The 27,784-nt window shown below is 38.6% G+C and overlaps 1 protein-coding gene across 3 annotated transcripts; it reads right to left on the bottom strand.

Moving 5' to 3' along the window:
- Window positions 1-827: 827 nt before the first annotated feature.
- PTPDC1 (protein tyrosine phosphatase domain containing 1) lies at window positions 828-12,198 on the bottom strand. 3 transcript variants are annotated; one of them, XM_050904674.1, is made up of 9 exons: window positions 12,114-12,198; window positions 9,196-9,367; window positions 8,315-8,395; window positions 7,974-8,092; window positions 7,075-7,212; window positions 5,192-6,384; window positions 4,260-4,445; window positions 2,142-2,252; window positions 828-1,312 (listed from the first exon to the last, which is right to left on the bottom strand). In XM_050904674.1, exons 1-9 carry the CDS (start codon window positions 12,196-12,198, stop codon window positions 1,196-1,198), a joined length of 2,202 nt encoding a protein of 733 aa, XP_050760631.1. In that variant the 3' UTR covers window positions 828-1,195. The 3 variants fall into 3 exon arrangements, with proteins under 3 accessions (XP_050760631.1, XP_050760630.1, XP_050760629.1); XM_050904673.1 differs by having other exon boundaries at window positions 5,177-6,384; XM_050904672.1 differs by lacking the exon at window positions 12,114-12,198 and adding an exon at window positions 9,929-10,142 and having other exon boundaries at window positions 5,177-6,384.
- Between the last annotated feature and the right edge of the window lie 15,586 nt (window positions 12,199-27,784).

A 27,784-nucleotide genomic window follows, 5' to 3' on the forward strand; every position in this document is an offset into this window, starting at 1 on the left:
TAGATCTGAATTTGATATATAATCATCTAACAGTTGAAGCATGTATAATTTATATATATTTTAAACTGGTCTATTTTTAACTCTAAATATTAGTCATTTACAGTACCAAATAAAAATATTTTGGAAAGGGACAGATTCTTGCTTAACTGCTTAAATATATCAAACTGGATAAACTGTTAATCCTGCAGACTGGCATTCCAGTCCAAATCCTAAGGCTGTAATCAAAAACTGCAGTTATGATGATATCCCAGTTGTTTCTGTCTTACTAGATAAAAACGCCTCTACGAAGTGCATTGCAGATAATAAGATTTTCATTGATTGTTTTTTAGTATTATTATGTTACACTTATTTATGCAAGTTTTTGCTGAACATAAGTACAGACAGAATGATATCCTTATTAAGGTTTGATAATTAAGTGTTTTCTCACTTAAAATAGGATCTATAAAAGTTTAGCTAATAAGGTAAAATTTTACTCCTATTCAAAGCACTTAAAATGCCACAATCAATTTTCTGTTAAAAACACTTTAAAGCTTTCTTAGCCAAAAAAAGTCTAAATTAAGGCCGTGATAACTTAATACACTTAATATATTTCTCTACTGCAACACCTTTTAGAAACACATTGGTGACAATTATTTAAAAGATCTAAAAGAAAAAATTATCTGCTGTCAATAATAGGCCTCAAGATCTGTTCATTATTACTCTTAGTCTTATTTTAAAATTTCTAAAAGGAAAAGGAGTTTAATAAGTTCAGTCAATATTTATTTTCTGCAAAGTAAAATCAAATAACATTAATGTAAACATACATAATACATAAATATTAACTCAATCCATTAAACGTTTGTATATCATGGCACTGAACTTATGGCAATCGAGTAACTTGAAAATAATGTTGCTTGCCAATGACAGAGGTTTCTAAATCAATAAATACATTTGAAAACAAGGGAACAGTTCACAATATAAAAGCATAGAACCTGAAACCAAATGCTACAGTCCGGTCACGCAGGAGCTGTTCTTTAGAACTGTGTAGATAGAACAATTGTCACTAAAACTCCCTCTAAAAAAATAAAATGCTTTGTTAATAACTACTATTATCTGAAGTTAGGTAAATCATGCCAGATAGCACAAAATACAGTAGCTGGAAAATGCAAAATAATTTGGTAGGCCCATCTAATTCTTCGGCATAGCTGTGCAGAAATCAAGAGGGATTCTCTGTTCCTTCCTGAAGCCTTTTTCTTTTTTCTTCCAGTGTTTGTTTAAATACTTTTTTCAAGGTATTGTAAACATACGGTCCATTTTCAGAATCGAAGCTTGTCTAATAAAAGGGAGAAATTTAAGCTCAGTTGCTAAATAGATGTCATGTCATACAGCAAAATGCAAAGTAGATGACCAACATTTTTTTAAAAATTAGTTTTAAGATTTATCAAAGAAAGTACGTGTTTCCTGATGGAGTACTTAATGCTAAGTATTTTCAATTTTATGCTGACTAGACATTACAACAAACGAGTAGAAGGAGAAATGTCATGATTGTTTTAACAGGTGACGTGTCTGTAGATTTACAAGAGATTAGGAAGCAGTATGATGAATGTTCTGTTCAAATCATTTCACCTGCTGAATCTGAGAAGAAAGCAGCTCTGAGCTGAGCAATAGCAAGCTTAACCTGTCACTGTTATTAAACGATTCCAAAACCAGAAGTTATTTATACACATCCTATATTAAGGGCCCAAAACATAACTGAATTGCAATGTAATTTCAGAAAATTATTTAATCTGATGGAAAGACTCCAAGTCATACAGAATCTACCAAAGCCTTTGGTAAGCTAGCCCCAGTGACTAATTATTCTCACCACTTAAAAATCATCTCTTCCCTAATTTGAATAAGTCCATGAATTGGCAGTGATCCAGAAACAGAAAAATGAGACTAAAGGATCAAGGCTGTAGTGACAGAATTTAATTTTGTTGAGAATATTTCCTACCCTTTATGTAGGCCGATTATTATAAAATGTAAACTCTGCAATAGATAAGCATGAGTACGCTAAGTGTGAAGGAATTACTGTAACTTTTCTCACAGAGGCCTGCTCTGTTGATTCACCCTTCATGATTTAAAACAAATAAATACGATGTCACGGACAAATGGTTACTTGCCTTAGTGAAAGCTTTAATAGCACGAGCAAGTAAGGCCTCCTCCACATCAGCTGGCAGCATTTGCAAGTTCACCACACAGTGTAAAATACAAAGGATAGTCTGACACTGTTCCTGGTGGGTAAAAGGAACAGCAGCTCATTAGAAGAAACATTTTCATGAAAAACATTTAACTTTCAGTTTTCATTAATTGCTGTTTAAATATCAGACTGTGCCTTCCTGTATTGAAACCTTCAGGTGTAGGAGTCGGGGAGGGAATTTTCACAAGCCTAAGAGCCTCTACATAATTATTTCAGTCATGATGGGAGAAATTCTTCTCTTGTAGTGTACCACAAAGTGCTCTGGAAATTTCTAGGAGGTCAGGCGTGCATCTGGAGACTTATTTTTCAAGGTCCCCTATACGAACAGTAGCATTCATGTGAATTGGCATAGAAAAAGTGAGATTTGATCTTTTCAGCCCAAAATGCTATGCATGGTTAAGGCTCTTTCCCCAACTAACATAGGATAATCTGCATCTCTCTCTGTCCTACCAAGTCTTCTTCACCGTTAAAGGAAGCTTGCAGAAAGACACCCGGGCAGTGCTAGCAAGGTTGCATAAACGGAGCAACAGGATCTTTGTGGCTGCTAGTTCCCATCCGTTTTCCCAGGTAGACAGATCTCCACACTGGCAGGTCACTTAACAGTGAAAATTAAATTAAAACTTGAGGGATTTCTGGGAAGAGCAGCTGAATATGCACCAGTACATATAGGGGGCGGACTGGGTCGAGAGCAGATTAGCAGGAAAGAACCTGGGTGTCCCAAGTGCATACAAAGTTGACCATGAGCAGGCAACGGGCCCTTGCGGTAAAGGCAGCTTAAGAGCATCCTGGGCTGCCTTAGACAGAGAGTTGCCAGCAGGTCAATGGAGGTGACACCTCTGGAGTGCTGGGTCCAGCTCTAGGCTCCTTGGTACAAGGACATCGACATACTAGAACAAGTCCAGCAAGAGGCCACAAAGATGATTACGGGACTGGAGCATCTGTCATACAAGCAACCTGCTCTAATTGACTCTGTTCTGAGCACGGCGGTTGGACTAGAAGATACCCAGAGGTCCCTGCCAACTCAACTACTCTGTGATTCTGAAATAATACAGGATAAGATAAGGTAAAATTAAATTAATATTTTTAAATTTTAAAAATTCCATAATTATTATTCCTTTCCCATTCATTTATAACAGGTGTCAAGCGGTTATTTTTTCTTTAATACAAACAGAAGGTTAAAGCTCTGATAGAGTGGAAGAATGCTTCAGGAAGAAACATGATGTTTTTAGATGAACTCGGGAATTCTGAATGTCATGTCATGAAGATGGTGACTGCACATAAAGTTCTGACCACCTATTGATTAGAAGCTGCATTCTTGGATATCTGGAGGCTCTTAAAAGGTGCTCTGTTTTCTTCATAAATACTTCGGGAACAAAGAATTCCCAAAGAATTAGGGAATGAATTTGTCTAATTAAGAGATCAAGAACAGAGAATTTTTTTTTTTTTAAATTTACCTCACATCTAGCCCTTTGGGGAAAGCACAATTAAACAGTTTGGATCAGAAGTACCTGTTTTTCATAGGCATTTCAGAATACAGATGGCCACAGTTCTGACTTATGTAGAAGAATTTGGCCTGGCTTCTGATTCCTTGAATTGGCAAATTCTTCCTATTCCTTGCCCTAGCTCTTCCAAAGCTGATGGATTAGGATGTTTGCACAGCAAATATGACAACCATTAAGCACAGCTGCCAGATGTGACATTAACAAAAACCATACACCGAGTCACAGAGAAAAGGTTTCTCATCTTTGCCTCTGAATCTCCAACTGCAGAGTTTGCAGGGAAATAAGCTGAAGCTGAGCTTCTACTGAATGGTGTTCAAAGATAGTATCTGGTATTTTTCTTATAATACTCATCATCATAGTATTGATTACAACTCATACTATTCAATACCAAAATAATCCTCATTCTGATTTTTAAAGAAATTGAAGTTGCCTTTTAGAAGTGCAACTCCCTTGCCTAAAGGCCATAAATGAATAGTTTAACATACATTAACAAAATGTACTTGGCAGTTAAAGAATAAATTGTCTTATATAATACCTACCTTTCTCAGTAAGTAAAGTGCATCCTGTGATTCTGTGCAATTTTTTGCCAGCAGGTCAATATCATCTTTGGATATAATAGGTTCTTTCAGCTGCTCTATCCAGGACCACATCAAGCTACAGAGGATAAAAGGATCTCTCTCGGTACAGATTTTATCCCAAGCTCCATCTCGAGAATTCAGTTCTTTCTTAAAAAAACAAAACAGAACGAAACTGAACATGCGTCATCTATTTACTTTCGTCAACATTCTCGTTGATTGTAGCAGTACTTGGCTGCTTACGTTCCAACAAAAAAAGAAGATTGAGAGTTAAAAAAAAAAAACACCTCTAATTTTTTCCAAAGCCTCAACATTAATCAGCAGTAATAGAAGTGATTCTTTAAAACAGAAGGATGACATAAACAGTGCAGCTCAGAACCTCCCAATTATCTACTAGAATAACAGCTTTGGATTCCAACTTCAAAGCAAATGTTGCTAGGAGGATTTGGTTTTGAGGATAAGCAGTGAAGTTTCTACTAAATTCTTCTACTTTTACACACAGAATCCTCTGATTAGTTCTGAGAATGCACTGATTAAAAAGAACACAGCTCTACTTTAAAATCTGTAGTACTTTTATGCTACCAGCAGCCAAGTTACAACCACAGGTAATTGCATCAACTTTCATTAGTTAGTAAAATGAATGAACGCAACCAGAAACAATGTTCTAACTTCCTGCTAGAGACCAAAATTTGTAGGTGCATTTTGCTTGCTTTTGAAAGAACTGGCCCATAACTGACAAATACAATCATTTACTGACCCACAGTATAAACTGGTGTCCCAATGTGCCATTTCAAAGCACATGGTGGCATTTTTGCCATTCTAGGAATTAACGTAGGTGAAATATGTAGAAGCCCATAACATTGAATCAAGTTAAAAATTACCTGCCACATTTCTACCTTCTGCTTCACTTCATCCTCTCCCAGAAATTCATTTACATCTGCAAGTGCTTTTGCTGCCAAAACTCTTCGGGCTTCCAAACTTAATTCTGACTGCAGAACAATGTGTGGAATTGCCTCTGACACATCTTTGCTGCCTTGGCTTTCATATCCAATGGAAAAGTTCACTTTAGAAGAAGAAGAAGAATCAGAGTCCTCGGAGACGCAGACTCTTCTGCTATACGTATTAGTCTTGTGGTCTTTTCTATGACCAATCTCATTGGTAAAATTATGTCTTGGCGTTCCAGGTTCCCTGGTATTGTGGATAGATGCTAGCCCTGAAGAAAAGGTTCTGCTGCGCTGTACTTCTTTGGTAGAGTTCCTTCTGTGATAAAGTGAGGATCCATCTTTTTGTCCATCCAAATTAAATTTACCTTGACTCCAGAACATGCACGTATTACGCACTAATGCTTCTTTGTTTAAATCCAACTGTGGCTTTTGTTCGCCTGTGGCAGAACATTCCTCACCACTGTTCTGCTTAAGTTTGTTGCACAGTAATATCTGAGCAGGTACTGTCCAGGCAGTTTCTCCTTGTTCTAAAAGAAACTCAGTTCTCCTTAAATCTGACTCACTATAGCTTAGACGCCTTTTCAGATGAGTAAGAGGCTGAAGGCATTCAACATTCCTTCTTTTCCAAAGAGGATCACATTCGTGTCCCAGGGAGAAAAGAGAATCCTGCGTCCTGAAAGTGGATGAGTGGGTGTGGGAAGAGTACGACGTATCGCTGTCCTGCCTTGCGAGTTCTCTGTCTAGCTGTGTGGACACCAACTGAGAAACAGTCTTTTCAATTTCAGCTGAGAGATCCGGTATATCTAACAATTCTGCCTCTATCACTTGCCTGTTTTCAGCCAAGTCTAGCAACAATTTGCAAACTAGATGAATAAGTTTTGGCACGTGTTTGAGATGCCTACTCTCATAACCATGGAGCAGATGTCTCTGACGGGTCAGGTACTGGGACAGTGTCACTGTGTGTGCCTTGGGCTCACAGCATGCAAATACATTTCTCAGAGGAACCAAAAACTGAGTGAATTCTCTGATGCATAATAACTGCCCTCTAGTCTGAATAGAATTAGGCCTTTTTGCTCTGACAAAAAGAATTGCTTGATCAGCGCTCATTCTTGTTGCAAAAACTAAGTAGCAAGCTATTAGAACACCTGGAAAATATAAAGACAAGCATTAGCTGAAGAACTATCAGACTAAAACAAATACTCAGTGGAACTATAGGATAAAAATTAATATAGGTAAAAGATACAGGTTTTATGCCCTCTATTACGTGATGCTGTTACCTAAGTATAGTTGCAGTTGTTGGACCACAAGATAGCAAACCCATTCTCACTACACACTCAGTGAGAGCTAGTTTCTCACCACAGCATCTCTAGGAGTTCCATCAGTTGTGAACACAGGAGCAATGGTGGCTTCTACAGGAAGGACGTGGGCAAAAAGGTCTTGAAAGAAGTAAATGAAATTCTAGCTGCTCCACCAAATCTACCTGATCTAACAATGAGTGGCAGGTTTGTAAACATGTAATAAATACTGGACAATGAAAGCATACTACGTGAATTTTTCCCATCAAAAAGAAGCTGTCCCATTTGAATGTAACAGGGAATTATTATACAGATTCAAAAATTTTCTAACCTTACAGGTTTCTGTTTTTAATATACTAAAACTGATCTCCTCTAGCCATTCAGATCATTTTCACAAATTTGTTTAGCATTTTTAACCATCGTATAGATGTACATCTTGCAATGATACAGAATGTAAACAAATTATTAATAATTTATAACCAGAGACTGTTTTGCATTTTTAGAAAAACAATTCTGTTGATCTTGCAGTAGAGCACATACCTGTCCGACCAAGTCCTGCGTGACAATGAACAGCTACCCTCCCTTCCTGCAAGGCGAAAGCCATGACTTTTACCATATCAAGTATAGTAGTGAGAGATGCCACTCCATAATCCTTCCATCCAAAATTATAAAAATAAACTAAAATAAAAAGAGAGAGAGTTATTTTCTGCCATATCGAATGTGAAATTTTCAGTACTACATGCAGAGGAAAGATGACTAATAACAAAGGATAGTACTAAAATTGCATAATGGATCTTAGAATCTGACCACATGTTTGCAAAAGATTATTTTGTACACTTGAAATTGATAAGTACATGAAGCTAGCAAAGATTTGTCGAACTAAAGTTCAGCTAGAATGTAAAAGGTATAACAAAACTGAGTGAGTCATACAAAAATTACTGAGCTATATATAGGTAGAGGGTAATTTTTTCTTTTTAGAAATAAAAGCACTGCTTCAGTCAAAAGCTGTTTCTTACAGAGAGGCACTTTTTCTCATCTCACCATAATACGAAAATACAAAAATACTGTCATTACAAATGTCCTCAAATGAAATAACCTTTTATAGTCTAGATAAGAAAACATGAATGGTACCAGAATTTGAAACACCATTAATGTTTTATATATTTGTGAACTCAGAAGAAAAAGAAAACTTTTAACTAGCTGTCATCCTTTCTTTATTCTAAACACCTGAACATAAACCCTCCATCTCACTCTACATATATACGATCTTCAATAATGTGTTATTCACTCTTGATTATATTTGCCAAGTTTCATGTCTACATCCCATTTTGTGCAACGTTTCTTACATAGCTGCTTTTAACTCACAAGAATTCAAGTAAAAATATCTTTAAATGCCAAAATCAATAATTAATGAGGAACAGCAGCAGGAATGAACTTACTTCCAGCCTCCATAAAAGCTTCCGGAAGGTAGGTGAAGCCGCTTTCTTGTTCCAGTGGATTCCCACAGCTCGCATGCTCCCCAGGACGCTGAAGGTTAATTATGGTTTTTATGCCACATCTTAAGGAAGGAATAGATGAGTCAAAGTATTATATGCAGCCAAAATCTCATTATCCCTTATTTTCTGAAACACACATTTATTCTTAGTGGAGAATAAATCTTTACCTGTGTATTGTTAAAATGAAAGGATCTTTATCAACAATCCAAATCTATGTTGAAAGAGAAAATGGATCAGGAATTACACTAGTAATACCTACGATAAATAATGACTAAATTTATTACCTTTCAAACTGTTCAATGATGTTGTACTTTTCAATTAATTCTGTTGAGGGTCGAGCCATAGCCAGTATGTTATCTGTTATCCTGAGAAATTAGAACAGTAGATAATAATGTTGTTATTAATAATAGCCTGGGTATGAATCTACCAAAATAAGAACACTATGTTATATTCAAGAAAGACAGAACTACCTTGCTGATTCATTAGAAATGATTTTTCAAAAAACTCTACTATCATATAGTGTTAGTGATAAATCTTGTTAAGCTGATACAGATAAGACATATCAAAAGACCATTACTGGAACTGTTTAAATGCCAGGCCAATGAACATATTAAAAAATTCCTTTGAATAGAAGTCTGGCCTCTGATCTCTGTTTGGCCCTTTAAGGTTTGTATGCTTCTGAATAGCATTTGCTGTTACAAAAAAATCAGTAAGAATGTAAAGATACATTTCATGTGAATATTACTGCATATGAATATGCTTTTGAAGACACACCTTACATTATTTCACCTTCAGTAAATGTTTTAACTTTTAAATTCTATTATGAACGCATTTTAATTAATTTGCATTTTAAACCTTAGCAAGAACTGTCTATAACCCAGAACAGTTTTTTTATAATTCATGACAGATAGGTATTTATTCTTTTGGATCTGAACCAAATTTATTGTAAGCCAACAGAAATCTTTCATCATCTTTACTGGGCTATGTACAATAGCCATTATGGTTTACTGTTAAGTTGTAATTCTGAATCAAGCTATCATTATGTTTTATACTTAACTTAGCAGTAGCTGATTTTAAAAAAACTCATTATTTTCCTTTGAATTCTCTCTTTTAATAAATACAATCGATGCAGTTACATTCAGTGAGAGTAAACGCTGCTTATTACCAAGAAGAGTAGAGCCCTTTAATGGCTTGCTCCTGGTCACTCCATCGAGCTGGGTTTTCATACTTGCAAGCACGTCCACCACATGCCATTGAGCACTGCATGTGACCAGGAATGACATGGCGAAGGCGTTCCCCTACCTTCGTGTATTTTGCTGTCGGACGCCTCGAACTTCCTAGAACACAGGCAAAAACAGATTTAGTAAGGAAGCTTAGAAATTCATCTCCACCTTAAAAGTATCGGTTCAACCTTAAATTGATGAAGTTACAAACAGCATAAATATACGGAATATATATTTAAGGCTCATTTTTCAACACAGACATAATGTAAGGATGCTGAGGGGAAAAAATTGTTTGCATTACTGCAGAAGTTGTTTTTTCTCACAGTAACTTTGGTTTTTCTGATGAAGTTAGAGATGTGTGATATCCTTTGGAACAGAAAAAAATGTCACGGTCCTCTTCCACCTGAAATCGAAAATACTTAGCCATATACTTGGTGTATGTGTGAACGTGTGCTTCTATTTTATCTGTTCTTTATAACTGAGCCGTTAGAGTGAAAAGCATATATTAATCCTTGAAAGAGAAACCAGTGCACAAAATATAAAATACAGGAAAAAAATGTAAACCCCAGTATTTTATGCATATATATAAAATATAGTTAACAGAGCAAAAGTATATTAATTTAATACCAAGAAAATACCCAGAACTGCCAAGAGTCTTAATGAAAAGTACTTTACTTTTTTTTTCAGGAAAAGTTGCATCCAGCTCCTCGGGGCTCAGAGACGATACCGCCACCATAACCCGGTGAGTCGATGATGAGAGTACCTCTACAACTGAGCTCCGGCGCCTCTGGATTATGCGAAGCAGGGGATCGGAGGAAGAATGCCTCCGACCCTGGAAAAAGTTGCTAAAAATACTCACTGCCGAACGCCTTCGGGGTGAACCCTGCATGACTGACCAGCCCCAGCTACCGTCTAGGAAGGCTGCTGAGGACACACCGATAGGAAATCCAAGTTGCTCAGCGCTGAAGTTGCGGAGAGCTGTGCATCCTTCTGTCTGCTCCAGCAGCTAGTCAGCATGGGCTGAGCTGTCTCCATAGTAACTAACAATGAAGGCGCTGCTGCCAGCTATCCTTGGGGCTGCTCCATTCTATAGGAATCGAGTCTGTTTGGGACAAACTGTTCCGCTGCTTGATGAAAATAGTTGCATTTCAAGCAGATAACTTTGAAAACAGACTGGGAACAACCAAAACATTTTCCATAAACAATGTCAGTATTTAGTTAGTTGTAAATAACATGCATTCAGAACTCGCTAAGACACAAAATACTAGATTCAAAAGAACAATCAAAATGTAGCTGGAGGCTCCGCTTCCTGAGAAATCTGTAAGTACATTATACTCCTCCACCTCTTGGTTTAACATTCCACAACCACCTCTCCTCCTCCACTTAGTTGCTCCAAAATGCATCATTAGCTCTGTAATGATTGGGATTAGTGTGTTCCTACTGAAATGGTTCAGTACATGATGAATTGTAGACTGTTCGCTCCGGACCATTCATATCTTCTAACAAAACACAATTTGTTATTCAAAACAAAAGGCTTATTTTTTTCAGGGCACAGCTTTTTTATTAAGCAAAGCTGTTAGCCCTACAGACTGATATAAAGCAGATTATGGGGAGGAGATGTATCAGTTGAGTGCTTTAGGCTTTTGAAGGTAGATACCAGGTGGCAAATTGCCTCCCACTTTGCCTCCAGGCTGCCAAGAAGGAGAATGAGCTGGCCAGAAAGATCATAACACTCTCAAAAGCACAAAATTCTCATGCAACTATGTGGAGAACAGACTATAGCGATGCTAAAAAAACCTCTGTCATCCCATTGTCTGTGCATTACACTGCACATTAAAGAGAAAGACTAGGGAAATCAAGAAAACCCACCATAACTTTGTTCAATAAGCAAATTAATCCCATTGCATTTTCCTAAAGAGATATACTATCTTCAGTCTCTGTTTCTTTTTGTACTACAAAACCAGTAACTCTTACAGAGGAATTTGCATAAGAGAAAGCTCTCTTCTGATAAAAAGTCATCAGGCAAAAATCTACTGTTTCTTCTAGGTACTGAACAGGAATGGAGTGACTGAATTTTGAATACTGCACCCCAGCTCTTAAGGAGACGTGGTAAGGTTTGCTGTAGATACCAGGCCTGAAACATCAGTAGTGATGTCATACGAGAAAAGGAAAATGTTAAAGCTGACTCTGTTAGCTGTTGGCTCAAAACTCTGACTATTCTAATTCAACAATAAAGCTGATATCAAGAGGTGAGGAAATATTTAAATATGCTTTTATTTGGGGGGTTGGGTGGAAGAGAAAGGAGATGAAAAAGGCTATTTCAAGTGCTACCTATATCCAAGAAACACGAAAAAAGTCTTCTAATTAATTATATTGCTTTCTTATATTTAATTCTTTTTCTCTTTCTCTTCCCAGAAACTTTTCTTCAGTATATATCAAATGATAGTGGAGCCAGAAATGAGCAAAATAAAATGCTGCACATCATTATTTTCGTACTGAATCTAGCAGGATTTGCAAGTACTCACTCAAAACAGTAAGAAAGAATTACATCCTATAAGAGTTTAAATACTTTATTAGAAAGGGGAGTTTTGTTGAAGGCGTGTTTGTATTTTCAGAGAGCTAGGCAGTTTCTGAACACAAACATCACATAGTTTCTTCAATTAAGAGATCTGACAATAAGCTCAACATATTAACACATCGTGGTGATGATAAAGTAATGCAGTTTGGTTTTGTTATAGGCATTTTATGTTTATAATTGGGGATAATATTTCTGGGTTTTTTAATTTTCTATGGAAATCTTTTTTTTTCAGAATTTCTCTAAGCACTTTTTATGAATGGCATATCAGAGAAAAAGTATTACCTGAACTCATATTTGCAAGATATAGACTGCTCTCTAGCAGTGAAGAATACGGTAGCTCATTTTGCAGCAAAACTCCTGCAGCCATTGCAGTACCTGTTGAAACAGTAATATGTTCACTGAAAATCTAAAACAGAAGCTCAAAAATGCAAAATAAAGCTGAGTACCTGGCACCTGGTTATAGAGATGTCCAAGGCTTAAGATTTGGGCAGTCAGACATGGACTGTACTTTCTTTTTTGTGTGCAGTCATCTTAAAATTCAACAGCTTCAGTGTCTGTCCTAGCAATTAAAAGTTAGTCGATTGTGTGTTTCAAGCTCTAGAGTTTGGCTGATTATGTACTTTATAACTGCGTGTTTTATATGGACAGGAATCACTCAACTAAAAGCATTTAATGTAACACCATCCTGATTTTCTCAAATTCTTAAAATTAAACATACAACCAGAGATCTTGAACTGAAATCTTGTAAGGGGCAGTTTCAGCAAAGCTAATAATATCATAATGGCAGCACGATTTCTAGATCACACCATTTATAATTTTAGTTGGTACTTGCCAAACAGACTGTCCACAAGCTATATGCCTTCTCTGCTCTCTTCCCTCCGCTCCTTGTTTTCAGTCTGTTGGCAAGTCTGAAGTCACATATATGACGATTGTCCTCTAACAAGAAAACTGAACCCAAGAGTCTGTCTAAGCAGAAAACAGTTTTTTTCTCATGCTTTAATATAATTTCTAATACAAGGTAAGTCCTGCTCTGAAGACCTCTATCTGACAAAAAGAAAGCTAAAGGAAAGCTGTAAATGTGAACATATTAATCAGTCACTGTGATGTTTAAATAAACTATTTACATGGATCTTGAGTGGAAATTCTTTCCCAGTATAAGATTATTATTCTGTTTCTCTTGCCTCTATAGGAAAATAGTTGCAAGTATAACAAAAAAGCATTTTTTAAATACCAAATTAAGTACATCTCTGCTGTATGTATAATTATAGAAACTTTATACTAAATAGACAAACCTTAGGTCACAAATTCTGCACAACCAGTATTAGGATTCAGCAGCATAAATAGTGTTTTAAAAGACAGATTTGCTAAAAAAAAAAAAGAAAAAAAAAGGCATTGTGAGGATTAGGTGGTATAACAGTCCTGTGCTGTGTTGAAGTGTGGTGTTAAGTGCTTGCTGTTCATTGTCCACCTTTTATCTATAATTCTGCATAATTTTTTTAAAGTAAATATTTAAATAGATTCAAATAGAATTTCATTCATTCAGATATTACATTATCTACCATGTACTTGAATAGATTATTCTTCCAACAATGCCAAGGGACTTTAGTCCACAAAGTCACTTAGTGCAGCTCTGTCCTTTTCAGGATGCTTAAAGGTGGGAACAGAATACACATACACCTTAATAATCCTTTAATACTGCTGTATCAGTCGCCTCAAAAGATGAGAATTACATTTGTCTGTGAAAGCCAAAAGGTCTATTGAAATTTCAGTGATACTCAGAAATGCATTGCTAATGTAAATATATTAATAAGAATATGAATTAAGATGAATCTTAATAAAGATTAAAGAGTATCTGGAGCATTTTCTACTCAGCTACTTGACCATCTGACTCTGCACTTTTAAAAGTCAATCCTTTAATAAATAGGCAGGAATACTTGCATATAATTGCATTGTATTTGGAGAAGCTCCAAAACCTCTATTTTTTTCTCCAGTGGACTTTGAAATCAGTAAGGGATGGCTTTCATGATCAGAGGAAACTTTGTAGCTAAAGAAATAACTTTATTTTATCCCCAGAAATTCTTTTTAGAGTTAATAGAGTTGAATTAACAAAAATTGTTCGTTTCTATTTCTCAGAAAGTTCTCTTAAAAAATCTTCATAGCTTGTCCAGGTAACATACGAGCATTTGAAAAAGACATTTCATCATATGGGCAGCAGAATCACCACCAGTATGACTATTTAGTTTTCCTATTTCTTTGTACTCAAGTGTTAGAAGAAATGAGATGAACTATCAGAGATATTTCTATCATCTAAAATTCTTTTCCTCTTTTTTTTTTTTAAACCAGAATTCAGGCTGACAAGGACTCTTAACTGAAAAGGGAAGAGATGGATATTCATGCAGAAGATAATGTACCTACAGTATTGCAAAATACTAGCAAGATTGCTCTAAATGGCAGAGGTAAACAATGTGTTTATTTGCTGTGTAACAAATTAGACCTCCCTCAATTTTATTTCAGAAGATATACCAAATCCATATTTCCTTTTCTGTATAACCAGGCAGTTCCAACTGGCTTAAATATTTTGTCTGCGTGCCTTTCAGTTTGCTGAATTTACTTCCTGACAGGTGTTTTAAACTGCACAGCGTGATCAATGGGAGCAATTCCCTTATATTTATTTCTGAAAAAAAGTTAAGTAAGATTGTGACAAATCACTTTACAGAGTTATATTGCACTCCCTCAAACAGATGTAAAATGTCGTAATTTGGGACAGGAAGTACTATTTCAATGTTGATGTTACTAGAGAAGGGCATTACATTCCTGCACAGATAAAAAGGGCGTGAAAAGTAAAAACAGTGCTTGGGTAAAAGAAACAACTCTCTCCTGATTGTCTATGTACCAGATTTTCTTAGTTTTCAAAAGGTCCTCTTCATCATTTTGTTCATCACATGAACACTTGATAGATGCTGGCAAAAAAAACCCCAAGCCTGGAGCATTATTCCAGGTCATGGTCCTCATTAGCTGTCTGAGGGAACTGAGTCATGTGCCTTGTGGCAATCACGATACCACCTTAATCAGATTCGCTCCTTTATCTCTGACATGCATTTCTATTGCCATGACAGCAAAGAAGCTGATCTTTTAATCCCCGTTTCCCAATTCAAGAAATGGAACGGTGTCTCAAGTGATGTTCTGTCTCTTCATTTTTTATCACAGGAAGCAATGTCATTAAGCGTGCATAAACAACACAGCTAATGAAACCAAAACATAGTAAAAATAATGTCTGTGTTGTTGGCTGACTGAAATAAACAGCAGTACCACATTGCCCAAGGCAACAAGGGTCTCTTGAAATCATGATACACCGTCAGATGTCAAGCACTAAGGGGGATATTTCAGGAGGTCCCCTCCAGGTGTGGATTTTATACTTGTTTTGATGTCCGTATGTATTTTTGGGGGGGGGGGGGGGTGTCCACTTTTGAGCAGACCAATTCCTAACAGAAAGGATATAACATTTTTTGTTTCTTGTTGGTTGCACCATTGATTCACTTGTTGCATTTGGTAACATGACAGCTGTCAAGTCCTACTCACTGCTTCATACGTGCAGAGAGGTGACTTTCTTGCAGAAGAAACAGTATAGGCACGCTGCGCTGTCATTGCTGAGATCACTCCGTGCTTCCACTTTCTTTTAAGGAGTGAAGCAGCCTCTTGTCCACGTCCATTTCCTCTGGAATAAAAGCACTTCTCTCTGTAAAGTTACAGGTGCCACGCAGCAAGTAGGACAACTGGGAGATCAGGGATCCACAATGAAGCAGGTTCTGCAACTAACTGGTGGGCAGACTTACAGAGGAAGAGCGTAAAGGAGGCAAACCTTACTGGTGCACACAAGCAGGCTGCAGGATGGACTCGGCAACCGAGCAATGGGGTTAGCAAATTAGCAACTGGCTTAGGTGTCACTCTGCCTTGTCACAAGGAAGATTCTTTTTTAGTATTTCAGGATCTGGAAATCAGTGGCTTCCAGTCACTGGGCTGAATTTTTGCTCCGGAATGAAATGAGAGGAAGGAGCAATGTCTAATGTTTTAGCAGCCAGGAAACAATTATATGGCCAAAAAGTGATGAGACAAGAAGATGCTGGTCTCACCCTACCTTAGCAATTAAGATGGTTATTTAATAGATGCAATTACTATCTTTTACTTACAACACGTTTTCAAAACAGAGAGAAGAGCTTGCGTTCCAGACTGGAACGATTCCAGTTGGGGCAGTTCAGCTGCCAGCACAAACAGTAATCCCATTGTAAAGCTTCCTACTGCATTTCTGTGGAACTATCTACTCATCGTGAGGTCCTGTCTCTCCAGATTGGTGTGGATTTGGTAAACAAGAATATGACAGCAGCCCACATATTTCAAAGATTACTTTTATGTATTAACATGAAAAAATCTTGGATAAGCTTTTGATTTTAAAATATCAGTGTATAAGAAAAGCTATTTTAAACCTCAAATATATTCATACAATATAGGCAAATGCTGATGCTTATGCCTGTCACATAAAATTCTGAGGTTATTTTTACTATTTTCCTGTCTTCTGAAGTGAATTTGTTCTCTCCCTGTTGCAGTCACGTGTAAGTAACTACCCAGTAGCCAAATTTTTAAAGGAACATAATCAACTACAGACGCAGGTAGGGGCCATGTTAGCTTAGTACCTAAGCATTCAGGTAACACCTCTGAAATTTACTCCGTGGCCTGATTCTACAGGTACTTATCTTCCTGAGAAGCTTTGCTTTTGAGAGCAGTCCCACAGAAGTCAACAGGGTATTTGTCTAAATATAAGCATATGGGATAAAGTTTCATTGCCAAAATGCAAAGTTCTGCAAACTGCACTAATTAAGATGTTTTAGATAGATAACTAAAGATAACTTAGATAACTAAGACTAATCAAAAATATGATAGTGTAAGGAGGACTGTTTATATTTAGTGAAGTGGTTAAGAGCTACTAAATTATAACTTGGTCTCTAAATTCAGGCTTTAAATCTGATGTGTTAAGATTGGCAGATCATGAGAGTTTTTAACAGAAAAATCTTCTAAATTTGCTGAGACATAGTTAGTCACTTCTACAGGAAACACTGGTAAATGAAATCATGTTTTAAATTACAACAGACTATCTAATTTTACCACTGCCAGGAATAACAAAGCATTTATTTCTGAAGTTTTGTAAAAATTGTAGATAACTATTTTGTTAAACGTGATTATTATGAACAATGAAAGAAAATGCAAAGGTTGTTGTTCTAATGTATATATCAGTAGAAAAGCTCGCTGGTAGTAGATATTTCACAAATACTTAAGCTACAATTAACAAAAGTCTTGAAGGCAGTTTTAGCATTGAGCACACATACTTCAGTAGGCACACACCTCAATTCCCTAGGCTTATTTGAAATCTGAAACGTTTACTACCTATAAGCAAACACCAAAAAATTGGAAAAAGAAAATAAACACCTAGATATAGGACAGAGAGAAGACAAGGTAATAATTTAAACAAATTTTCATGTAGCTTAGTTTTATGTAATTTACACAGCAGAACAATACTACAGCTGTTGTAAAACTCCAGTGACTTCACTGGGACCACAACCAGAACTGATTTGTTATTTCTGTATGTGTTTTTCCCCCTTTGGGAAAAAAAATATTCCCCATCTGTTTTAGTAAAAGGTGAGTGTCATTTAATCATTAAGTTTGATATTTACAAAGGACTGTAACTGCTTTCACGTACAAAAGAGACAAAAGAATGTAATTCATTAGAAGATTATGTAGGTGTTGGTCTGGTGATTCAGTATTTGCTATTCATAGTTTTTTTGACCTAAATAGCAAGAAAATGCAAGCTAAACTGATGGACAGGTCTACCAATTGACTTGATTCATGTTATTTGAGTCACGTCAGCTTTCTGTGGTAATGTTAACCCAATAGTTAACGGAAGTTATTTTAAACTACCTTGAACAGGCTGGCAGCCAGCAATTACTATTGAGAATTATAAAGGAGATGGTATAAAATGAATATATTAGCTGTTCTACAAACAAAACTGGTGACTCAGATACTCTTGATCATGAATATCACGTTTACTAAGAGACTATCAGACTTGTAAGACTGACTACATACAGAAGAATGAAATATTGTCAGTAATGCATTTTAACAGCATTCAGAAGTGGAAAAGTTTAAAAATGAACTCTGCAAGTTAGAGGAATTATTTTTAAATCTCATATAGTCAGAACCATAGTAAATTTACATGAGTTTTAATAGAATTTCAATAATTTCAATTTAACACCTTACCTGTTACCCTGCAAAAAGAATGAGTGATTGTTGATCCCTTCATTGTTGCAGTATCAACTACAAGAAATATGTTGTAAGGAATTCACATTTTACAGAAGAGGAGCTGAATGATGTTGCCACAGTATTTCCTGTAGTTAATTGGATTCGTGATGGTAATCTGGGAGGAGTCAGTAACTATCTTTTCTTAACTTAAGACTGTATGAGGAGTGCCTTACAGACTATGTAGATAATCATCCCATAAACTGCTTTCTGTGTCTGCCTAGATTTTAAAGGGATTGAGGCAAACAGGCCACGCCAACCTGATGTTTTAATAACTAAACCTTCCATTTCTTTTCTTCTGTTCACCTATTTTCCTATTATCAACCACAAGTAAATACACATGTATGTGTGTGTCCACATGCATCAGACAACTAAGCACATAGCTACAGAGATAATTTTGTGAAGTTACATTAATCACAGTCAAACTGATACATTAATTTTGAAATGCCATGAAAAGAACATCAGATAAATGTTTCATTATCTGTGGTTACACCCGGAACAAAATATTTTTTTCTCACCTGATAAAGCGTGGAATATCATTGAAGTATTTACATTGAGTATAAATTAATGGCATTAAAAGTAATATCTCAAAACCAGAACAAAAATAAGTTCATCTGAATGTAAAGGATGAAATCTACTAAACACCAAAGCAAAGACTTTGTTGACTTAACTAAATATTAGATAAAGTAATAAAACAAGCTAAATAAAATAGGATACAATATCTTATTCTATCTTACTAAATCAATTTCAACCACTAAATATTACCTGACAAAAAAAAGGCTTTCATCTATTGCTATCACTTCCCTGCATGTCTTATTAAAAAATCCCTAGCATTAATTAAGCACTACTCACTGCTCATCATCAAAAATGCATCCCAATTATTTAGAAACAAAATATTTGTGCAAGCTTCTGTGGATAAGATATGTGTATTATTTAAACAAGCAAAGAGAGCAAGCTACCGGAGACAACTCAAGGCTGATGCCAACAACCTTATTAATTCCAAAAACATCATCTCAGCTAAACACCTGCCTTAATTTTGGCCAGTAAAGAGATGGAGCATATAACAGGACTAAACTCTTTTGTTAATTTTCAGAAATAATTTTGTTGTCAGGTTTTTGCTGTATACTGCTAATAAAAATTGGAAGGAAGAAGAATCCAACTACTTTTCTATAGAAAAATTAATTTACTGAGAACAGAGACAAATTAATAAAGTAGTCCTTAAAATTAGACATTTAGTTTCTTACTAATCTTGCAGGGACAAAAAAAAAAAATTACATGCATGAACTGAACTGCATCCAGTCATTTTAGTTAACAGCAAACATTTTTATATACATGTATGGACGTTTGTGAAAAAAAAAAAAACTTAAATAAAAATGGGGCGTCAAGATTTGTACACAATTTTGGAAAACACACCTGAACAAATTGTGGAGCCTAAAATCCTATGTTGCACATCCTTCTTTAGTATGTTGCTAGAAGTTTTCAGTTCCAAAGGTGCCAAGCGCCCGCAGCTTCCCCAGCCTGCAGGTGGAACTGGAGGGCTCAAAACCTCCGAAACACTGATCCTTGCAGGTCCCTGCGTGACAAGAACTGGTGAACAGCCCCACTGCCTCCAGCAGCACTCCTCAATGCCAGGCTGTAAGCTCACAGAATTACCTGTTCACTTAGTATTTGTGAGAGCAGACCCCAAGCAGTAACCAAAGCACGTCACTGCTTTAGAGGCCCAGCAGAACACAGTGTTGACTTCCTGGGAATTAAAGACCTTCAGCAGGAATCTGTATTAGCATCACGGAAAATGTAGGGCAGAAAGAACTGGAGGTCAGCTAGTCCAACATCCCGCTCAAGGCAGGGCTGACTCCCAAGTTAGATCAAGCACTGACAGATTCCCTGTCTGAAGATGCCTGCACAAGTAACACTCCCCGATAGCAGCATCACTTCTTGGTTTCATCACACATTGTTCATAGTCATTATAGAAGTGGCTCTAGAAATCAGAATCTAAGAATTATGAGTAAAGGGACACATATTTTTCAAGTGTCAGCACACAAAAAATGTGTTAAACAAATGGAGCATCTGGTAAAATGTTTTGTAGGAGGAAATGGAGGAAGTTGGCATTTTTTTTAGTTAACTAAAGAACAAAGAGCAGCTTCAGATAATTAAGGAATATTAATTAAATTAAATTCTTAATATAAGCATGCTCTTTTGGGGAAAGTTCTAAATGCTCACATTTGAGCAGCTGTCACTGCCATACTTAGTGTTTATTTTCATATGGATAATATACTAACACTATTTACCTATTTGATTCCAGAGGGGGGTTAACTCTTGGACGATTTGGATTCTCAGTGCAACAGCCCACTGCTTTGCTGTATCAATTTGTAGGTGTTAGAGGTTTGCTGGGTTGCCCCTTGTATCTATTCCTACATTTGTACTCTTCGGTATTAATGGCAGTTTATTCAGCTGAAGAACTAATTTTTTTCTAGTGATCTGCAAAGTTTAGCTAGTTCCAGGAATCAGTGCCAAATATGTTTGTTCAAACAGGCTACATCATCATATTTTTGTCAAGACAAGGCTTTGTGCTAACTGAGAATGACTTTTCGGGGGAGTTAACCATGAGGTTGAAATAATTTGCCATTTCCAAGGAAAGAATACACAGAGTAGGTGGGATGCTAGTGACTAAACTAATAATCTTTCTCTCTCTAGGCTTGGCATTTTCCTATTTAAACAAAATGAAGAATCTCAAATCCTCTGGAAAATTCTATTGACCTATGATTGCCATTTAAAGATACTAACAAGCTTTTTAGGTAAGTAGAACAGGATCACTAGGCTTCTGGCAGCTTATTTCTCTTGCACTGCATGGGCTGTCTCATGGCTACTTTACAGCGGACTTAGCAAATCCAACTATCCTGTGACCTTAGGTACTAATTTATCAGATTAGGCAGGTAGAAAACTGTCTAAATTGTCTCATAAGGAGCTGGATGCCATTCAAATGTTTGACCATTGCTTAGACTACACTGTTTGCATTGGTACATAGACAGAATCAAAACATCAAATTATCCTAAAACTTAAAGTTTACTAAAACCTAATTTACTTTAAGGTTAATTTTAATTTAGTACAAACTATGTATTTAGATTCCTAGCTGGCTTTGGACATTTCCAGCTTCACCTTTTGCTTTTTGCTCTTCTCATAGTTTGGATAATAAAAATCAATTAATGTTGCTTTATTTTCAGCTTGTATCGAAACACTGCAGGGAATGCTTTAGTTTTGTGTAACTTTAAAACTGTATGAAATGTTATTACAGACTTTTTCTAAGTTTTGCTTTTAGATTTTTTTAAATATATATTTCTGTCCCTTAAGCATAATGCAGTACCACTGCAAATCAATCACAAAAGCAGGGTCAAAGCCTATCTTTGGTAGACCTCGACTACACCAGCAGTGTTACAGTTGTGAGATAAATATACGTGTTTAGCTGCTTAATGAGATCCCAGAGCAGCAGCCCACCTGTGATCCCTGTCCTCTTTCATCATCTGTACTTCTGACAGTCTCTCTTTTCCTGTTTGTTTCACTGTTAGCTAAAATTGCCAATAAATGACAAAACGGAAATGTAGTGAAATGTTAGGTAAAGGCAGCATAGTAATACGAAGATTTCAATTCAAAAGACAGTTCTAAAACTGAAGAATTATATCAATTATTAGTTACAGGTCATTCAATGGACTTGCAATGCAAAAGGTGACTACAAGCCTAGGAAAATAGTCTAGAACCGCTTTTTAGCCACAGGCTTTAAAATCAAAGAAAAATCGCAACTTAAACTAGATATAGATATAAAAAGGAAAGGAGAGCTATAACAACCTCATCTAGTTCTGCTTTGTGAGATAGCTTGTTTTCTACTTCTATGACATAGCAGTATCCATGTAGCTGCAAAGCCCTCATCCAGTAACGGTCCACTTTGGGTTGGTAGCTCTGTCTTTGAAATAGCTGGCAAATGTCAGGTTGTTGGATAACAGAAATTGGGAAGAAATCCTTCTTTCATAAATTTTAGAACTTCTGAAGAGCTATGATATATTAAGCCAATTTGTGATGACCTTCGCAAAACCACTGTTTAATGTATCCATAATTTCTGAGAAACGTTGGACCTGCTGTGGGTATGCAGAAGAGTTGTTGAGTTTATGCACAATAAAACTTCACTGTTCAAAAATGGCAGACCAAGTAAAGGAAAGGAGGAAATGTTAAGAAAATTAAGTAGCTCTAAGGTAGCCAGTCCTTTTAGGCATTTTATCATGTGCTTTTCGCTAAGGAACAAAATGGTCAAGCTCTGTAACACAGGGAACTGCCTGAGTGAAGAACCAAAGAGGTCAAAGGATTTTAATATAAGTGGCCAGAGATCAAGAGTTGCAGGTGGCTGTATCTCCCTCATGTTCCTGTGATAGGATTAAGTCCAGGAAAAACTCCAGAGTGGAGAGAAAACTGAGGAAATGGGTATGGTTTTATGTGTTTTTCTTATTTTCAACAATAACAAGCTACCCAAGATCAGGAGTAAAAACGTTTACAAATTTCTATATTTTCTTGAAAAAAACACCACAGAATACAAGGTTAGAAGTAATTCGTTTTTGTTGTATATTTGCTTAAGCAATTCTGGAGTCTGAACCTTGTTTCACAAAGAAACAGAAAATCTATGCCCAGGAAATGTGTCTGAGAAAGGAGCAGGGAGTCACTGTGTCACTGCAGATGGCAGAGGACCACGGGCCCATAGGCATGGTGCCTCAGGCGGCCAGCTGCAGCTCGGAGGTGCTCGGGATTCCCACAGAGCTTCGTCGCGGGGAGCACCCTTCCTCAGATGGAGGGAAAGGACCTTCAATGAACTGCTTCAGACTAGGCAGGCGGTCTTTAACTGTACGTGGCGGTAACAGGAAAGGACTGAGTTCATTTTGAAAGGTATTTGTTTTAAGGAGTTACAGGTATTAATTACCCTGTACAGGTGAACTGGCTGAGCACTTTGAGGCTGGCAGTCAGCAACAGCCATCCACCTCTGCGTAGCTGTTAGCTGAGCAGCCTCTGCAGCACGGCAGAAAAATACCCAACCAGGGACTCTTCTGAGTCGCCTGGTGAAGTAAATGAGAAACTCACCTTGCCTAGTTGAACTGAGCCTCTTTAAACAAGTATGTCTTTAGTTCCGAATTCTATACTAGCAGGAACAAAAATTAAAATAAGCCAGCAAACTATACTCTGCATTCAGAAAAGTGGGAATATATTGCCAGAAACTGGGAATGTAGTTGCCGGCTAGCACTAAAAGATACAAACAATCTTGTACCTTATCTGAGCACTTGCAACCCATTTTTTTTGTATTATTTGTAGCACATTCCTTCCCAGCAACTAGCTTCATCAATATCAGATTTCACAATTTCTACTCATGCCTCCTCTCGTTTGTAATTTTACTATTATAAAAAAATACTCATAATGGTATCATTGGATTTACAATGAAGTAAAATATTTACTCAAACATGTGGAAGAAACACTATTCAGATCGGTTTATGCTGCCACCCAAGCAATCACATAACGAGAGAGGATTACATTGCTAATTATATCTCTGAGGTGATATTCTTACAGCATCTGGCCCTGAAGACTGCCTCTCTAACTTGTCTTACACATGTGGCTCCATGTACGTTTCACATAAACTACTGATGAAAACAAGAGACGGAAAAATGCTTTCAAGCAATACATAATTGCAGATACTTAGATTTATTTTGTATGTATTCTTTGGGATTAATTACTCCAAAGATGTGGTGCTCAGTTTTACTAATTGAGGTGCAGGCCTCCTGAAAACATGGCTCTAAGAACAGAAAAGGAAGGGAGCTGTGCAGAGAAAAAACACTTAAGTCTAGATTACTAATATATCAGGTAATCTTTTCTCGGTTTGTTAATCTACTGAAGAGTATAGTTACAGTCTGTTAGCAAAAGCAGTAATAGCTACATCTAAAAATTACTATCCTGTGTTTGGATTGAAGAATATGCCACATCCATGTCTGCCTTTTCAACTCCAAAGCGGACTGACTGAGCTGTGTTTTTCGAGGGTGATTGAGTAAGTGATGATTGGAGGTAGGGTACAACTGCTACAAACCATGAAAACACTGCTGCGAAGGGGGAAGTCTCTTTCCATCGCCGGTATCACCTACAGAAGCCGTGCTCCCCTGCTCTCATTCACGGTCCTCTCATTCCCTGACAGACGTACGCCTGAAGGTTAAATCCCGCAGTATTATTTAGCAAACGCTGGCAGGAAGGGCTGGATTACCTTACAGTCCTACCTCCAGGAGTTATAGGTCGTTGCTCTGAAAACTGTTGGTGCCGGGCAAGTCACTCCGGAGGGAGCAGGGCAGCTCCCACCCCTCGGAAGCCCGGAGAGCTCGGGGGGCAGAGAGCGGGTGTCTGTGGGTGCTAAATTCTTAATGGAGGACCTCTACTCTGGATGTCACCGAGACAGTGAACGTGAAACTGCCGGAGAACTTAGTCACTAGCTAAGGAAGTGTGTTTTAAGTCTTTTTCGTCCGTGCTGAGCACACTGCGGTCGCTTACCGCAGCTGGGGGCGGGCAGAGGCAGCTCCCCGCGCCCCGGGCCGCCGCTCGCCCCCACCCGCGCGGGCGAGGCCTGTGGCCGAGGGAGCGCCCGAGCAGCCGGGTCTCCCCCGGGCACCGCGGCAGCAGCCCTCGGGGCGCCGGGGGCGTGCAATGGTCGCTGCCCCGCGGAGAGGCCGCGCAGCCCCAGGCCGCCGCCGGGCGTGCGCCGCTGCCATGGCGACGGGGGCGGGCCCCGGGGGAACGGCGGGAGCGGGGCGACCCTGACGGGCCGGGGGAGAAGGGGGTGAGCGGGGCGCGGGGCGGTGCTCCCCGCGGGCGGCAGCGGCCGCCGCTGCTGCTGCTGCGGAGAGGGCGCCGGACCCACCTGGCTCCCGCCGCGTCAGGCCGCCGCTCCGCCGCCCGGCATGGGGAAAGGCGCCGCCGGGCGACGGGCGCATGCGCCGCTATGAGGGAGCGGGCTGAGGGGAGGGCGGGAGCGGGCTGAGGGGGGGGCGTCGGCTCGGCCGGGTCTTCCACCGCCGGCCCGGGCCTCGCCTCGCCGCCCCGGCTCGCCTTGCGCTTCTCCGAGTCAGCCGCGTCCTCAGCGCGGCTTCAGAGGCGCTGTGGAGGGAGGCGGCGTGGCACAAAGCCGGGCGAGGCGAGGGCAAGCCTTCTCTCGCTGAGGAGAAATGCTTGAGGGAGAGCTTCCCGCCTCATGAAAGCTGCAGCGTGACGCCCACGTTGTCAAAGGTTACTCGTTTTCTTCCAAGTCAGAGATGCGTAAGGGGTTGGTGTCCCCCTCAGCCGCCTCTGCCCGGCCCGGGCTGGGCGGGAGCCAGGCCTTGGGCCTCCTGGAGCTGCCGCACACAGAGAAGTACACAAAACAATAGTGAATAAATTTACTGACACGGTTTAATGTTTTTAGCATCATCGTGAGTCATTGATTCTCCTTAGTGGTTAAAGTTCGGGGACTTAATTGAAAATTTTCGGAAGAGTTTCTTTGCTTTCAGGTAAATTGTGCCTGCAGCTGATGGGCAGTTGTAACATTTACACCTCGAAAGGCCTCTGCTCCAGCTAACTACTGTGTATGTTGTGTTCCATCTTCCTCATTAAGGGGTTTAGTGTCGGAGGTGGAGAGATGCAAAGCAGACATCGGTTAGGGTTTTGAGAGGCTTAGTTAAAGGTTTTTTTAGCGTTTCTAACAGGCATAAAAGGTACTTGGGTCTTGGACGCAGAGTAGAATAGGTTTGTAATGGTTTATTTTAATACTGGAGTTGAATACACAGTTCCTGATTAAAGAAGAGCTGTAAACCTGTGTGGCGCATTAGTGTGCTAGGCTGAAACATCTGTCTGCTGGGTAATAAGAATGTTTTTGGAGTTGAGTGTCCTTGTAACACACTTGTGAAGTTGAGTTGTGGTTTTCAAAATACTTGCAGATTTTTGACGGTATTGTGTGTCTGTCTCATTAGCCACATTAGTACGTTAGCTCGTAGAATTAGTGCCTCTAGTACATCATATAAATTACATAAACACTAGCAGTGTTTACGTATTTTTAACTTAAGTTTTTTAAAGGTAAAAACAGATTTGGGAACTTAGTGGAAATGCTGAAGAGATCTCTGTCGCTGCTTTTCTTTCTACTAAGCTGAAGGAGCTGTCGGCATAGGAGACGCAGGGCTTGCTTCTTAAAACGTGTCAGTCCTATTCGTACTGAGGTGTCGTAAACATGTCTTGGTTTTTGACAGCATTAGCATACCGCATTTCCTACAATAACTATGATTTCTAAACAAGCAAAAAAATAGCCATGTGACTCTTACCTCTATCTCCCCCTGAAAGACTCGAATGTGGTTTCCCTTCCCGTGTCTGCCTGTCAGAAACTGTTGCTAAAGTTTACAAGTTTCATTTTTTAAATTAACTACAGGCACACGTTTAGCGCTCAGTCCTGCTGAGTGTGATTTGTGCCTTTGCCATCAATTATAATTCTCATGTGTTTAGGGTTTTGCTGGCTCAGGGCTGGAATGCTGAGCACGGCTGTGAGCGCGCCATGTGATATCTGTTCCCAAAATTTGTGTTTATCATTACATAATTACATGAATAAACAAACTTCCTGCATGCTTCAGAAAGAACTTAGAAAGTTCATAAAATTCATAGAAGAAAGCATAAAGTTTTCTTTGTTTAGTTGTAAAGATACAACCACAGAGGCATACCGCACTTCTTGAAAATAACTGCTGGCTTTGCTCCTTTCTGACTGAAATAGGGAAAAAGATGAGGTTTTCACCACACCGTGTCCTTGGTCCGGCCCGTGGCACAGCTGCACAAACGCTTGCGCCAGTACAGTGGTGCGGAGGGGGCAAGTCTGCCTCCGTCACCGCTCGTCTCGGCAGGCTGAACCCTGCAGGGCCCCCTCAGGACAGTGGCGCAGAGAAATCAGTGTTTGCAGGAACGCTCGGAAATGTCATATTTTGAAAGATAGTTTTTTCGTTCAGAGAACGAACCAAAACCAGGAGAAAACTCAGTGAGAGTGAGCATGAGATACAGGCTCCCAGATGCAGCCAGGAGAAGGTTATCTTTGCTTAGAGCAATTGTATAGAATATAACGGGATGAAACGGGGGAAAGGAAACTTTTTCTTTTCCAGGAAGAAGTGTGAATTCAAGTTCGGTGATAATCCTAGGAACATAGTGAGATTCTCTAATACCGTAGGGCTGAGTTCGAACCTGATGCAAATGGAATAACTCCAGTGAAGCTGAACCTGCCTACTCCCCAGATCTGAGTTTTGCTGTTTAGATCTGACAAACCTTACCTGACTGGAACTTATTTTAGATCAGCACATGCCACCTTGTGGCAAATTAACATGATGCATCTGTTCTTTTTCCAACTCTGTAAAACACTTTTTTCTTTATTAAAGTTCTGCCCTCTTTTTATATCCCTTGGATTGCTGTGGGGGCAAGATGGGTTTCATCTCCGAAGCTCCTGCACTTCATCTCAGTAGTTCCTGCGTAGCTTGGAAATCCCAACCTATTCAACGTGGTGGTGTTTTGCACCATGATGTAAGGCCAATGTAAAGTGTGCTTTT

This window comes from Gymnogyps californianus, chromosome 13 (assembly GCF_018139145.2).
Source record: "Gymnogyps californianus isolate 813 chromosome 13, ASM1813914v2, whole genome shotgun sequence".
In the NCBI taxonomy this organism is placed as follows: domain Eukaryota; kingdom Metazoa; phylum Chordata; class Aves; order Accipitriformes; family Cathartidae; genus Gymnogyps; species Gymnogyps californianus.